We start from the raw sequence: 14,436 nt of genomic DNA, 5'->3' as shown, positions 1-14,436 counted from the left end.
ACCGTCACACGAATGCCATGTGTAACACCAATAAGAGAGAGAAGAAAGACTGAGCAGCACTTTTCTTTGAGCCCTTTCCATCTTATTTTAAATGTCAGACGATACGGTAACAAAGAAAAAAAAACTGTACTTACAATACAATGAGCAGAACCAACAAAAAGTACATATTATTTATAACTATGTTATACTGTAATGTAATACAACAACAAATGAATTAGTACAATCAAGTTCTCGTGGCGTTACTTTTAAAATGCTGCTTACTGCCCTGCTCTATGGCAGTGTCCATTCTGTCTATGTAACATTAAAAGTGGTGACGCAATTCACTTTCACTCATACACTGCATTCCTGTTATTAAAGTTGTTAAAGAGGTATGTTTATCCTAAAGGGTTAATCACAGTTCACACTTAACCAGATAAAATAATAACTATAAGACTAAGACGTACTGGAATGGCTCAGCGAGACGCACCCATGCAGGACTGAGCAGTGTCAGACAATCCAGAGCAGTAAGTTTCAGTTGTAAGTTGCACCCCATACTTTGGGGGAGGGGTGCCTACCTTTCCCCCATCAGGTACTCTGACGTGTAGGGCTTGTGGCCCCCGAGCAGGCCGTGGTTCTGGGAGGAGTTCTCGTGGAATTTCTTCTTGGAGTTTCGTAAAGCCTCGTGGCGTGTGCGGGGAAGATGACTGAACAGGATAGACAGTTCTCTGGAGTTTACCGGAGGCCCAAGCACACAAGCACAAACAAACGGAAACAAGGCACAACAAAACAAAACAGGTACAGCATGAAATGAAAAACAAAAATAAAGCAAATAAACAAACCGAAATAAGAACGTCTTATGGTTTTTTTTTCATTAATTGGATTAATCTAATCTAAATAATGAAAAAAGTGAATATTAAACATCAATGGGATAATAATAATAATAATAATAATAATAATAATAATAATAATAATAATAATAATATTTGATTGGTTTTAATATACATTAATCTAATTAATAAAAAAAAGGAAATATTAAAATCAATGGGTTAATAATAATAATAATAATAATAATAATAATAATAATAATAATAATGATGATGCTTGAAATGTGCCTCCAACATTAACTTTCCCCCCCAAAAAAACCTTATTAATCAGGAAGTCCAATAGGGGGCGATGTCACGCAGCAGACCAGACAGCACCAAGTAGGTGATTAAGGCATTCTGTCCAGTCCAGCTTTTGTGCTGTACAAGCCTGCCTTTCCAGAGGCCAGCACTGCATGCATCCTTGATGCAATGTGTCTTACAGCGAAGGTGATCTTCATTAATAAAACCGTCTGAGAGCACAGACAGATGAAGTCCAGTCTAGCTAGGATTGCAACACAGTGCAATCTAGAATAGGAATCATTTACACTGGGGGGGGGGGGGGGGGGGGGAGCAGGGGGAGGATTGTTGCCTTTTGGAAGGAACAGATCGTCTTCAAGTTTGAAACAGTATTTTATTACAGAGGGTGTTAGATACACTCCCCCAGCATCCACAAAAAATCTTTTAATTATTATAGCGCATTTGCAATTGTTGTAGATTCGGTTTATAGCGTGCTCTGTGTGGGATTTGGAGTTTGAACAGAAGTAAATGAACAAACAGTCAAAGCTGTGGCTCTTGCCCAGCCAGCTCCCCGGTGCCCCCTGCTGGCAGTGCAATATTCACCTGATAGAGGGCAGCATGGTGTCGTAGAAATACCAGGTGGCAGTCAGGTAGGATCGGTTCACGTCGGTCGAGTACAGACGCCAGGCAGCCTGCAGGAGACAGGCAGCGCACAGCATTTCAGTACAGCCTTGAGGCTCAGCTGACATTTTAATGAATGCGCTGCAGTCCTAACAGTGGCTTTAATGAAGTAACCAGCCAAACAAAAAACATGATCAGGAGAACTGACGTGCAAGGTTTTTAAAGTCAAGTTGGTTTGTTTATAGAGTGTCCCTTCACTGCAGCAATTCCACACAGAGCCCAGGACAACTGAAGGTTCAGTGGGCATTCCTCCCATCCCATGACCAAGAGTGTCAGTGTCCTCTCCCAATATTAATAAAAAGCCCGGAGGATTATTGCGGATGGGCTTTAATCCCTCTGCATGGCAGTACAAATAAATTAAAATCATGAAGGATGCATATCACTGGCAGCATCTAATTACAGAGGCTCTGTTGCAGCAGTTTGCAGAGAGAGCAGGAGAGCCACAGCTGGACCTTCAGAACCCCTACATCTATCTAGAGCAGGGGTGGGCAATCCTGGTCCTGGAGGGCCGGTGTCCCTCCTGGCTTTTGTTCCAACTGTGCTCTAAATTACTTAATTGTACTGATTATTACCAATTATTGGTCTAATTAAGTAATTTAGAGCACAGTTGGAACAAAAGCCAGGAGGGACACCGGCCCTCCAGGACCAGGATTGCCCACCCCTGATCTAGAGTAATCGATAAGAAATACATGCTGTATGAAAACACTTTGTTCTAATAATTTGTTCTACAGAGTAAATAGCATTCCTGACAGGTAATACATACAAGATGCATCTCCCTGTTGCAAGCCACAGTAGGCAGCAGATCTGATTTTGATAGCAGGCTGATAAGTTCAGCTGGCTGGTGCTTCCATATACACCAATATGCTTTTGATGGGTTTTATTTTGAGAGCCTCCACTAAACATTCATTGATCAATTCATTTGGGGCCTCACTTATACATTGTACTGCATTCCTAGCACATGCTTGCTTTCGGTTGTATTGGATTGCACTGCAAAGGTTTTGAATAACAAAGTGTTCTCAACGCATTGAATATTACCCGTCAGGTATTTGAAAGCGCTTGTTGATGGCATCTGATTGTATCCGTGTAGACTTGGCTGTCCTACCTGAATCAGGTTGGCTGCCGGAATCCGTCTCTTTTCAAAATGCTTCTGACGATGCTGCTCCTGAACCTTCAAGGCAAAGCCTGACCCGAGGATCCCCTGTGAGAGACAATTGCACCAGCCAGTCAGGGCTTCCCTTGGCTGCGACAGAGATGAAGAGCTTCCAAAATAATGAGACTGGATTGCTGTGCTCCGAAAAAAAAATGGCTAACCCCACACGTTCTGTGCAATTCACCCACTTCACTTAACAAGACGTTTGCTCTTAGTAACTGTGCTGAGCTAACAGTTTCCTGCAGAATTAAATTCTAATAATTACAAGCTGGCCGATTCTCCAGGCGGTTGGTCTCCAGTAATTTATTAAATCACCACAGTTGTTCATGAAGGTGTAGGGTGGAAACTGTTTATATAAATAAAATGTGCACAGCTGTGGCCAACAGTTTTGCATCACCTAGAATTTTAGGATTGAGACATCATTTTTTTTTTTTTAAACTATATGAACATAATTTAGATATTTTTTTTAACATCATGTAATCAAAGAAACTACCAAATGATATCGCAAAAAAAAAGTCTACAGGAAGCCATAATAGTAGTACAGTATTTCACGTTAGATTTTCAATTTTTGTCAATTTTTCGTTAAGTAAATGAAAAAAAACTGCGAAGCGGTATGTAATTCAATATGTTAACGTAGCATTGTTCTGCAGGTTTCATTTGAATTTATGAAGCGGGTGATGCAAAACTTTTGGCCATAGCTGTATTAGTTGTGAGTGCAGGCAGAGTGTGAGTTTGTAGGCCTGCTTTCAGTCACCCCAGCCCAGCTGCCCAGCTGCCCAGCCCAGGTACTCACAGCTGGCAGTGCGAAGAAGGAGACCCCCAGCAGGGCGAAGCCCGCGGCCAGCATGCGCCCCAGCCAGGTACGCGGGGTCTTGTCTCCGTAGCCAATCGTTGTCAGAGTGATCTGGAGCAGAGAGGAGATTCACAGTCACAGCATCTGGTTCAGTACAGAACAACACAACCCATGACTAATGTTTGGTCTAGAAGTCATTGTCTTTGCACGTTTTACTTTTTGTTATCGTAGTTGCTTAGTAGTATATTACCATCAGAAAACTATTTTCAGAAAAAACTAAATATACAGTAGATGCCGGTTATTAGCAACCTGATAAAGACAACTTTCGGTTATTAACAACATTTTCCCAGGAACCAATCCCGTCCCGTAGACTTTAATGTCAGTGGAATTCTGATATTAGCAACTGCACACCGCTTATTGACAGCTTACTTCATGCAGCTTTTATAAACACACTGACTTCACAACTGCGTAATTCTGGCGGACTGAGGCAGAATCATGGCTTTGAAACTGGCTACGAAGCTGCACGCAAAATTGAGATGGCTTTACAGCAGGAGGTGGTGCATTGTAAAAAGCAGACAACGTTGGACAATTTCTTATTTTAAAAGTGTGTTCTTTAGAATTGATTGTAAGTGCAACACATATTTTTTATGTTTGCTTTACTCATTGTAAGGACAATTGTAGTACATCGTTGTGTAGTACTGTTTAAGCCGACTCCCTGTTTTTTGTTTTTGTTTTACACACATGTGAAGTAACAGTTCTATGTTTGGGTATTTTCGTGTTTCTCATGTTAATTTTTTAACATTGTAACATTTAAAACACTTGTATTTCAGTGCCATATTTGTACAACTCAGTATATACCGTTGTTCCACATAAATACACTTGGAAATGGGGGCTTTTCCATTATTGGCAACTTTTGGTTAATGAGAACTTTTTGCTGGGAACTGAGAGGTTGTTAATAAGCAGCAATAATCTTTTTATTGGTTGCTAATATGAATTTATTTAAAGAATATGATATTGTGGGTACGTTTTTCAAGTCACCCCTCATAATACTAGTACTAACCCATAAAACTCATATCATATTCGAATTTCCAAAGACCGCGACAGGCTGGGTTTTCAATGCTAAGTGATTTCAGCCTGTAGCAATCCCACGGCATGCTCTGATCATTCATTCTCTTCGGTGTGGCTTTCCCTTCCCTTTCCAGTTTGTTCATGGCCCCGGATTTCTAAACAGATCGACGCTGGGTTGAATAATGAACGCGAGTGAAGGAACTCAGCTCTGATTTCACCCCGTGCCACGGTTTCTATTCGGCTCCCATTTGTTTTCGTGCCAGTCATTCGGAGCAGGATGATGACAGTCTGGCTCAGGAACACATCTCTGAGTGAGTGAGTGTCTGAGTGAGTGAGTGAGTGTCTATCTGTGTGTGTGTGTCTGTGTGTGTGAGGGGATAGACAGGCACACAGTCGGGCCATGGGTGTACATTTTAAGATTCAAGCTTTTAAGTTATACCATGGGGCTCAGCAATAACCTTCAGTCTAATGCAATTAACCATGTATAGATTAAAATAATAAAGTGAACCCTGATACAGCATCCAAACCAAAGGGAATGATAGTCAATGGTAAAAGAAACAAGACACCAGTGGACTGGTTGGATCTCCTTGGACTCATCATTAAAAATAACATCAAGAATATACTTTAAAAAAAAGTGTGGCCTATATTTTAAATAATTAAAGAAATAAGCAAACAATATACTATTAGTACTGTATACAATAAAGAAGAAAAGTAAATCGCTAAACCGAAAACTCACTATTTAATAAATGTTTCGGCTTCTGTTTTTTATTTGTTTATTTAGCAGACGCCTTTATCCAAGGTGACTTACAAAGACTCGGGTGTGTGAACTATGCATCAGCAACAGAGTCACTTACAATTACGTCTCACCTGAAAGACGGAGCACAAGGAGGTTAAGTGACTTGCTCAGGGTCACACAATGAGTCAGTGGCTGAAGTTGGATTTGAACCGGGGACCTCCTGGTTACAAGCCCTTTTCTTTAACCACTGGACCACACAGCCTGCTTTCTTCAGATAGTACAGTAGAAATAGCTTGTACTGCAGGTAGTTGTTTTTTAAGAATGAAAATTGCACTTGCAGATTCACGTTCTGAGTATATTATTATTATTATTATTATTATTATTATTATTATTATTATCAGGCTCTCTTTCACACTGTATTGAGTCTGTTCTTTTTCTTCCTGTTTTACTGACTGTCAGTGTTGCTCCTCTGAGAACTCTAATCTGCTCACTCAGCAAGTTTCCCCCCAGCAGCTCCCGTGGACTGGAAGGCATGATCAATCTGTTTGCTTGCGCCAGTCAAGAGCATTTAATAGCAGGCTAAAATTAGCTGGGTAAATGTTTTTCTTTTAGCAGAATGTGGAAAATCTCAGCTGATGTCTAGATGACAGTTCTGTTTAGTCCTGTTTTTTTTTTTTTAAGTCATTAAATGGAGTTGTCAGTCACAGCACCAAAACACAGAACGGGACTTACAGGAATACTTGTCCAGGTGCAGTGACACACAAACCTTACAGCAGGATGCTTTTCATAACGCTTTCACTCACATTGGTTTTTAACATTAACCTTTAATGTTTCCCATAGCAAAGTCTAATACAGCATTGAGAATGCATGGCAAAGCATAGGTAAGCATTGTAAGGCCCAGAGAGGTATGGTAATAATAATAATAATAATAGCAAATCATGGTACATTTTGATAAATCCATTATATGGCCAGTGCAAGATTACCATGGAAAGAGGACAACAATAGCTTCTAAACTTTGGCTTTTTTTTGTGTGGTGTTGAAATGATTATGAAACTTTTTGGATCCAGCTGTGCACCAGTTTACTGTGTGATGCTGAATCCTTGTGGTTTCCTAACCTGCACTCCTTGCCTGTGCCCTGTGAATGAAGCCACTCAGAAACGCGCTACTCACCGTCCCCCACCAGAGGGAGTCTGCGTAGGTGGCGAACTCCGTGTTGACTTCCTTCTCGGCCAGGTAGACCAAAAACGAAGCGAAGATGAGGACCAGGAAGCCGATGTACCAGGCTGTGATCAGCTCCTGGCAACGGGGAACAAAGGCACAGCACAGACAAGACATGAGCGCAAAGGAAGCATGCTACCCTCTGGGGCTTCTCCAGGCAGGGGGAGAGAATGAGGGAATTCAATGATTACTATAATCTGAAAAAAATATAATGATTTCAGCTTTCTTAATTGGTGGCACTTAAAATGATCTTGCAAGTAAGTAGTTTTAAATGGAAGGCATACAAATAAGTTGTAATGTTTCAAAGTAACCATCCAACCCAAGTACATCTGCCGTATTCATGGTCCTTCGTCAGAAGAACATGAGGATTCCCCTCACAAGTGAGGGACTGCCCACCAATTCTGACCTCATAGCCCTCTTACATTCAGTCATTGACCTCCCCAAAGCTAATTCACCTCCCAGAGCATTGATGGATTCAAACCCAGGCCTCCAGGCAGGCATGAACGTCTAGGTTACTAACCCGCTGTGCAGCCTCCACCCTTCTACTGAATATCGCCATGCTGGTTGATAAACTGCTGGTACCAACCAACGTGGCCACTCTTCAGTCTGGTTACCTTGCTGTGGGCGTAGACCACGGAGCCCAGCAGCTTCCACGTGCCGCCGCGTCGGTCCATGCGCACCATGCGGAGGATCTGCAGGAACCTCATGCTGCGCAGCGCCGACGTGGCGAAGATGTTCCCTTGCGTGCCGGCCGCGATCACTGCCACCGAGGCCACGAACACGATGAAATCTGCAAGAAACACACTGGGCATCCATAACTTCAAAAAGACTCCAATTTCAAGGTACAAACTTACTAGCTCAAATAGACAAAGATTTCGAGTAGCTATGGGGTACACTGAAGAAGGCGCTAGCCAAAACATTAGATTATAATTGTTGTTTTATTCATTCACTACACCCAAGGCTCTTGCAAGGAACGACCCCAGGGCGACACAGTGAGACAGACAGGTTAGAGGAGACTGACCTATGACACACGTGGGAGGAGACTGACCTATGACACACGTGGGAGGAGACTGACCTATGACACAGAAGGGTTTCCTGGCGAATCGCAGACGGCCCTGGCATCCCCGGTACCGACAGCAGCATCCTGCAGCCCAGACCCTGATGATGTACTCCAGCCCGAACACAATGATCATCACAAACTCCTACCAGAGAGACGGGGGAGGGCACAGCACTGGAGTCAGAGGGTTCCACTGATCTCAATTATGTTGTTAATTCCTTAATTATGGAGGATCAACTGAGGGGAGAAATCATCAAATGCACTAACCAACAGGTCAGAACAAAAAGCATTAATGATGCAGTATAGATTGGATTATGGTATAAGTCTAGCCCAGGGGTGGCCAATCACGGTCCTAGGGGGGGGGGGGTTATTCCACTCCTGGTCTTTGTTTTAACCTTTTCTAACCAATTAAACCTCTATCCAGACCCTGAAGTAGTTAATTATATAACTGTACCTGTTAAACCTGGAGTGGAATAGCCTGCCAGGACCGGGATTGGACACCTTGGTCTAGCCTGTATAAAGCTTTATAAAACCAAAAATGTATTGTGCTTGTGTAATGTTTGAATGCTCAGGGTTTAATAACATTTGGGTTGGGCTGGATTTCAGCTTCCTTACCAGAATGAACAGGCCTTCGTTTGCTAGTGTTTGGTGTTCTGGAATAGTAGAAAACACAGACAGCACCAGACAGCTAAGCACAAGCAGGAATCTAAAGGAAGGAAACAACAAAGCCAGGTCAATGACGGGGTCTGTATGAGTTCTGACGGAGGCCCAGAGAGCCAGCAACCATGGAAACACCAGACTTCTGAAGGAAACCTCAATACACAAGGTAGGTCAGTAACATGCATACCCAGACAAGGGTACAAACAGCACCTGTTACTACCCTCCCTAACTCCAAGTACCATGACTGTACAACACTGGCTTCTAAACAGGGGCATACAATACATAACCACAGCAGAGTGAAGAGGTGGCGTCTCCCGCCTTTATCAACGTATTTATTAGTCTGCAGCCACCCCCCTTCAGATTTTCCTTGAGCCGGCATCAATCTTTAACGGAGTTGGGACTCTGCCACAAACCGCGACCTCAACACCGCTCACAGTAGCCAAAAAGGAGCAGCAGACTTTCTACCAGGAATCAGGAAAGTTCATCACTAATGGATGTAGGACTGATGGTGGTCGTCTTGCTAAGGGAGGCTTTGTGGCTGGCTTAGGGTTTACTGTAATATAAATATACATTGAACAGGGAAGAAATATGCAATTTGAAGTGTGATGAAAAGCCGGATTTTAGAGCGGTTTTATTTTAACGCTGACATTGTTTGGTCTGCATCAAGCAACCAGCTTCACAATCTAAGCACATCAACAAAAACATACTGCACACTGTTTGCACCACTACTAATCATCTGCAGATGGCAATATTGAGCAGGTATCTTCTGGTTTGCATTTCATTTCTCGAAGCGGGGTTTGTGTTGCTTTCCCACAAGCCTTAATCAAAGTTTGCAACTGCGCATTAAAAAATATAACCCTTCCTCTTCAGGTTAGTTACTGCGAAGGGGCAAAGATTAGGGGTATCATGGTTAGTGCAAGTACATAATAAGTCCTACTTTTTGAAACCTATAAAAATTAGTTTCAGAAGATCAGTGATTGTATTAGGAGTTTTGCTCTGCCAAAGTACTGTTCCATAAATCCTGTACTCTTGTGGGTTTTAATACACAGACACATGACACATCAGCTATATTCCTATCGTTTAAGCCACTTAGTGACAAGGGAAAGTAACTCGACATAACATTGAGATCTAGGGTTTGAGTAATTGATTGTTTATTACAGCCATCCATCACAGATACCTTTGGGCTTCCAGCAGAACAGCAGCCCTTATCTCAAGTCAGATGTATCAAGAATCTCTTGGGACGAAAGCATCTCTTTTGCAGTAGGGTCCCGGGATGCGGGACAGAACCCATCTGTCACCAGCCTCTTCAGTTCTATCTGACTGGCTTTCTGTCCAGAGAGCCAGCAATAATTGCAATCCTCCCATTTGGGGGCACATTTCCAGCAAACTCTCCTGTGGTTCTATCTGTGTGAACCGCTCTAATGAAGACAGGCTTCCAATTGGCTCCAGAGTATCCAAACCAGCTGGAGCCTGGCGCTGTTCAGATTGGTGATTCGTACTGATCGGAATCTGTACTGCACTAAGAAATGCCTTTTCTAGTCTGCTGTTTTCATACTGACACAGCAGGATTCAGCAGTGTTCATGGTCACATCCCACCCACAGAGCTGCAATGAATTTAAAACTCTGCCAGTCCTAAAGGTTGACAGCCACCCAGTGCGTACATGACAATGATACATCAAAATATAAAAGTATTACCACAGAGGTCCCATTCTGCCAACAGTTCATACCACTGCATTGCTATTGCAGCGTTGCTGCTGCATTGCCACTGATGGTTTTTTGGTCAGGGAAGGTACTGTATAAATACAATGTGATTTTTTCTTTTTTTTTCTTTCTCTGTTCTTGAGCGCACCCATTGATCATCTTGTTTTGTAAAACATTTAAGCAGAGAAGCAATCTAAATATTTAATGTAAGAAGATTTGTAGTCGCCCGCAGGGAGATCTCTTGCGAAGCAAAGAAAAGTTTGGCCAGCAGCCTGTAACCTAGACTGCGCCTTCAAAAAACATTACTGGGGGTGCAACGGACTGGATTCAGCTCCTCTGCCAACCACGCTTCTGGTGTTTACAGAGCGTCTGGGCACACGGTAACACTTAATGCAGTTTGGAAACTAAAGTTCAGGAGGAGGGAAAACACATGGTACCAGGTCAGCTGAGTATAAAACCAGTCTATGTGCTCCTTCTTTTGCATTTCATTACACATGCCTCTACCTCCTCATCTGCATCCTTGTAGCTTCCCCTTGGCTAACTCATTCACACAGGGTGGGGTATAGTTTGCTTTGTCCATAAAGCCAGGCAATTTTCCCTCTGGGATCAAAGCAAAAAAGGTCTGAAATATGGTTTTTAAAAAAACTATTTAAATATGGAGGATACTTTCTTTTTTACAGAATTTCCCAGGATAAAGAGGGTGATTTCTTAGAAGCTTCTTAGCAGATTACTATTTAAACAGACATGTGAATACATACACAGAGTAACTGCTGATGTCCTGACATTTGAAACATCCTCGCAGAACCACAAATCAATTTCCAGCTCTCCGATCAGGTACCAGGAGAATTGCAAGAACAGAAAACTGCAACGGGGAGCAATACATACCACAAAGCTCTCTGCTGGTGGTTCAGTAGAAAGCACTCCAGCATCTTTGTCTGTAGGGTGCAATTGTTAATTGAAGATAAATAAACTGTTCAACTGTTTCCCTCGTTGCTTCCTTGCAAATAAAAAAAAGGTCAACTGAATTTGATCTCCAACACAAAAAGGTATTCATTTAAATCCAACATCTCTAACAGTGTGTGTGTGTGTGAGAGAGAGTCTCAAGTGGATTTTTGTCAGACCCGTCAAAGCTTCTACTGTAGCCGTGGATAAAGAATTATTTCAGGACACAGAGGGGTTCTGTTACAACTAGACTAGAGAAAATGAGAAACTGACCGGTGAACCTCATGACCCATGTGTTAGCCTACTGGAAGCATTCACTCCGGAAATCTCTTTTTTTTTTATTTTTCTTCGGGGTATTGGAGTGGTACAGTAACTGCTTCACGTGGAGGCGTACGCTGGCCAGATTTTTGCGCAACTGTATTTTAAGACATTGTTCTTGCTGCTAGATTTCAGTTGCTGTATTTGGGAGCTGTCAAAAGCAGAAACAAACTGCCAGAGTTACGAAACTAGAAACTAACTTTTTTTTTTTTTTTTTTTTTTAAGAAAATGATGTTTTAATGATCAAAACAGTGTCTGACCCAAAAGAGTCAAGATCTTTCAATTTTGTAATAAATAAATTCTGTTTATCGACCACCTTAATTAACGCCGCTAAACGCGAAATATATATATGAGAAAGGAGTTCTGCAAAATATCAGGTTTATAATTTAGTGATATTCCACTGTCGGGATCATTCCAATACGCCATATGCAAACCATGCACAGCGAAATCTATACCAAAAGAGTGTAAGTTAAAAAGAAACGTTTTTTAAAAGGTGATAGTTAATGCTGCATGACATTGTAAGTATATAGATTCCCTTTCTTCATTATAAACCCAAAAGCGCAGCATCAGTTTTCAAGACAGAAAAAAAAAAAAAACACATTTGTTTGCACTTTCTTTCCTTGCTTGTGATCTGGGCTTCCACAAAGGGAAGATGTGTTTGAGCTGAAATAATGTATTTGAAATATGTTTCAACATCTGGACAGCTCTTGTGAGATTCTACACCCTTCAAGGGAGTCCCCAGGAACAGAATGTTTCCAAATGTCAGGCAGTCCATTTAAACTAGTAACCCTCATGAACACAGGCTGCTGATTGTATTTCAATTGTTATTTAGCGACAAATAAATAGTGGCATTAACCCTATACTACCAAATGATGCTTCCAGTCGACGTTCTACTGTGTTGGTTATTTTTATTTTATATAACTGTGACCCTGTCATGGGAAAAACTGTGTAGACGTTATTGTTGTTTGCATGTGCAGTGTTACTTTTTGGCAGAAAAGGGGTTAAAACCCATGCTAACTGTGATTCAGTTCCCTTTCAATCAGGCAGGCCAGCCATGTGAGAATGTGGCTGGCTTAGGCTGTCCTGATTGGAGGGAAAACCATGTGAATACAGCTGGTAAGGCTGAATTCATTGGTCATTTATCCTGGCCCATCTGTATTTAAGCACAGTCCTTTGTGCTGCTGTTAGTTGTTTCTTTGACTACATGATGTTAAATAAAATAATTATGTTCATAGTTTTTTAAATGATGTCTCAATCCTAAAATTCTAGGTGATGCAAAACGTTTGCTGTATATTGATTTCTACAAGCTGCAAAATGACTCTGACATATAATAAGCCCAGTGAAAACTGTCAGCGAATTCCCTGCCGTTTCTTTGATGAGCCCCAGAGGGAATTCATTTTTGCACGACTAAGGGGAAAAAAAGGATCTGAAAGAAAAAAAAAATATTGCAGCTGGAAGTAACTACGCTGTGGGTTCACATTGCAGCTGGTCAGCACTTAACTAGGGTCAAAGCCACTGTGTCAACTGGGCTGAAGACTGGGGAAAGGTCAGGTCTAATAATAATGAAAATAATCCTAGCATTTTATAAGATCATGATAGGAATTGTAGTGCAAGGAATATGATTAGCAAAGGGATTGTGTGCGTGTGTGTGTGTGTGTGTGCGTGCGTGCGTGCGTGCATGCATGCATGCATGTGCGTGTGTATGTATGCATGCATGCATGTATGTATGTATGTATGTATGTATGTTTTTTTTGTTTGTTATTTATTTTACAGAAAACTGTTTAAACATAAAAAATATTAGCAAGCCTGGCATTTTACTTTTAAAGACAAAAATAAGCTTGAGAGACTTGCACACACTGTTACGACATTAGCACACTCAAGCAGTTTCACAAGCCTATTGCTACAGTGATTGCTTTTGCATTTTTGGTCCAATCCTAAAACACGTGCTTTGAAGTTCTACCATTAAGATAGAACTGAGATTGCCATTGCATTACATAAAACACACACACAGAGGATCTGGGACAAAGTATTACCACAAAGAGTCAAGGATTTATGTTTTATATAAAGGATCTATATATAAAAATCCTGTTAGTACTCCTGAAAACAGAGCCATTCGTTTGGATTGAAGAGCTCATTTGAGGCGGTCACGCTTTCTGATGACGGAAGGGGAAAAATGTCCTGAAGGTCATTAAAATAAAAATGGTTTTAAAAAAAAAAAAAAAAAAAAACCTTGAACGATCCTCCTGCTGGGATTGTCAGCAGAACCCGACACCCACCTCTCATGGATTATTTATTTATTTATTTATTTATTTATTTATTTATTTATGTATTTGATTTTAATCCAAAGTCACCTATTCAGGGATGTCTGGCGAAGCGTGTTTACTAGCCTGACTACCCCAGGATCATTCTATCAATGCGGATGAATGTTGTGGTATATATATATATATATATATATATATATATAATTTCTTTTTTCTTTTTTAATTTAGTAGTCGTTAGTAATTTAAGTTAGTAGTGCAGATTTCACACAAGATAGGGTATGTGTAAATACACTACATACCTCCCGTCAGTGTAAAGTTTCACCACAATCACATAAGAGGTTCACAATATGAAGCGTTCTTGATCTTAACCAATCGGTAGTGGTTGAAATACTATTATACAGCACATTTATACTGTAGGGTGAGATTCGTTCCATTTCCAGCTGGGACTGCTTAATGACAAATCACTTTTACAGCTGTGGCAACTGCTAGTCAGCCCTTTTACTGTGCTGAGAATCATTTTGTTCTTCAATATTATTTCAGCTACAAATGGACTTCAAAACTTAAGCTGACACTCCTTTAAGATATGCACTGAGATCTTAAAAGGGCTTTTACTATACTTGAATGATAGGCTTGGATCCAGAATACAATGAAAGTTTCATACCTTACTGATTCTCTGGGATGAAGTAGAAGCTTGGCAGGCTAAATAATCTGCAAATTACGGGCAGATCCTGCAAACCACGCCATGTCATTTACAGATAATGTACCCAGTGCC

At 41.3% G+C, this 14,436-nt stretch overlaps 1 protein-coding gene across 1 annotated transcript in view; it reads right to left on the bottom strand.

Moving 5' to 3' along the window:
- Positions 1–14,436, bottom strand: part of LOC131701475 (potassium voltage-gated channel subfamily KQT member 4-like) — a 46,156-nt gene that overhangs the window by 14,017 nt on the left and 17,703 nt on the right. The window contains exons 2-9 of the mRNA XM_058999350.1: positions 8,398–8,488; positions 7,801–7,927; positions 7,340–7,515; positions 6,678–6,803; positions 3,704–3,814; positions 2,863–2,958; positions 1,683–1,771; positions 555–704 (exon numbers count right to left, since the gene is read on the bottom strand). Coding sequence (XP_058855333.1) covers positions 555–704; positions 1,683–1,771; positions 2,863–2,958; positions 3,704–3,814; positions 6,678–6,803; positions 7,340–7,515; positions 7,801–7,927; positions 8,398–8,488 — 966 coding nt within the window. The remainder of the gene's footprint in view (positions 1–554; positions 705–1,682; positions 1,772–2,862; positions 2,959–3,703; positions 3,815–6,677; positions 6,804–7,339; positions 7,516–7,800; positions 7,928–8,397; positions 8,489–14,436) is intronic.

Source organism: Acipenser ruthenus, chromosome 25, assembly GCF_902713425.1.
Source record: "Acipenser ruthenus chromosome 25, fAciRut3.2 maternal haplotype, whole genome shotgun sequence".
NCBI lineage: Eukaryota > Metazoa > Chordata > Actinopteri > Acipenseriformes > Acipenseridae > Acipenser > Acipenser ruthenus.
Note: the sequence above shows the minus strand (reverse complement) of the source record. Positions and strands in the feature narration are given on the sequence as shown.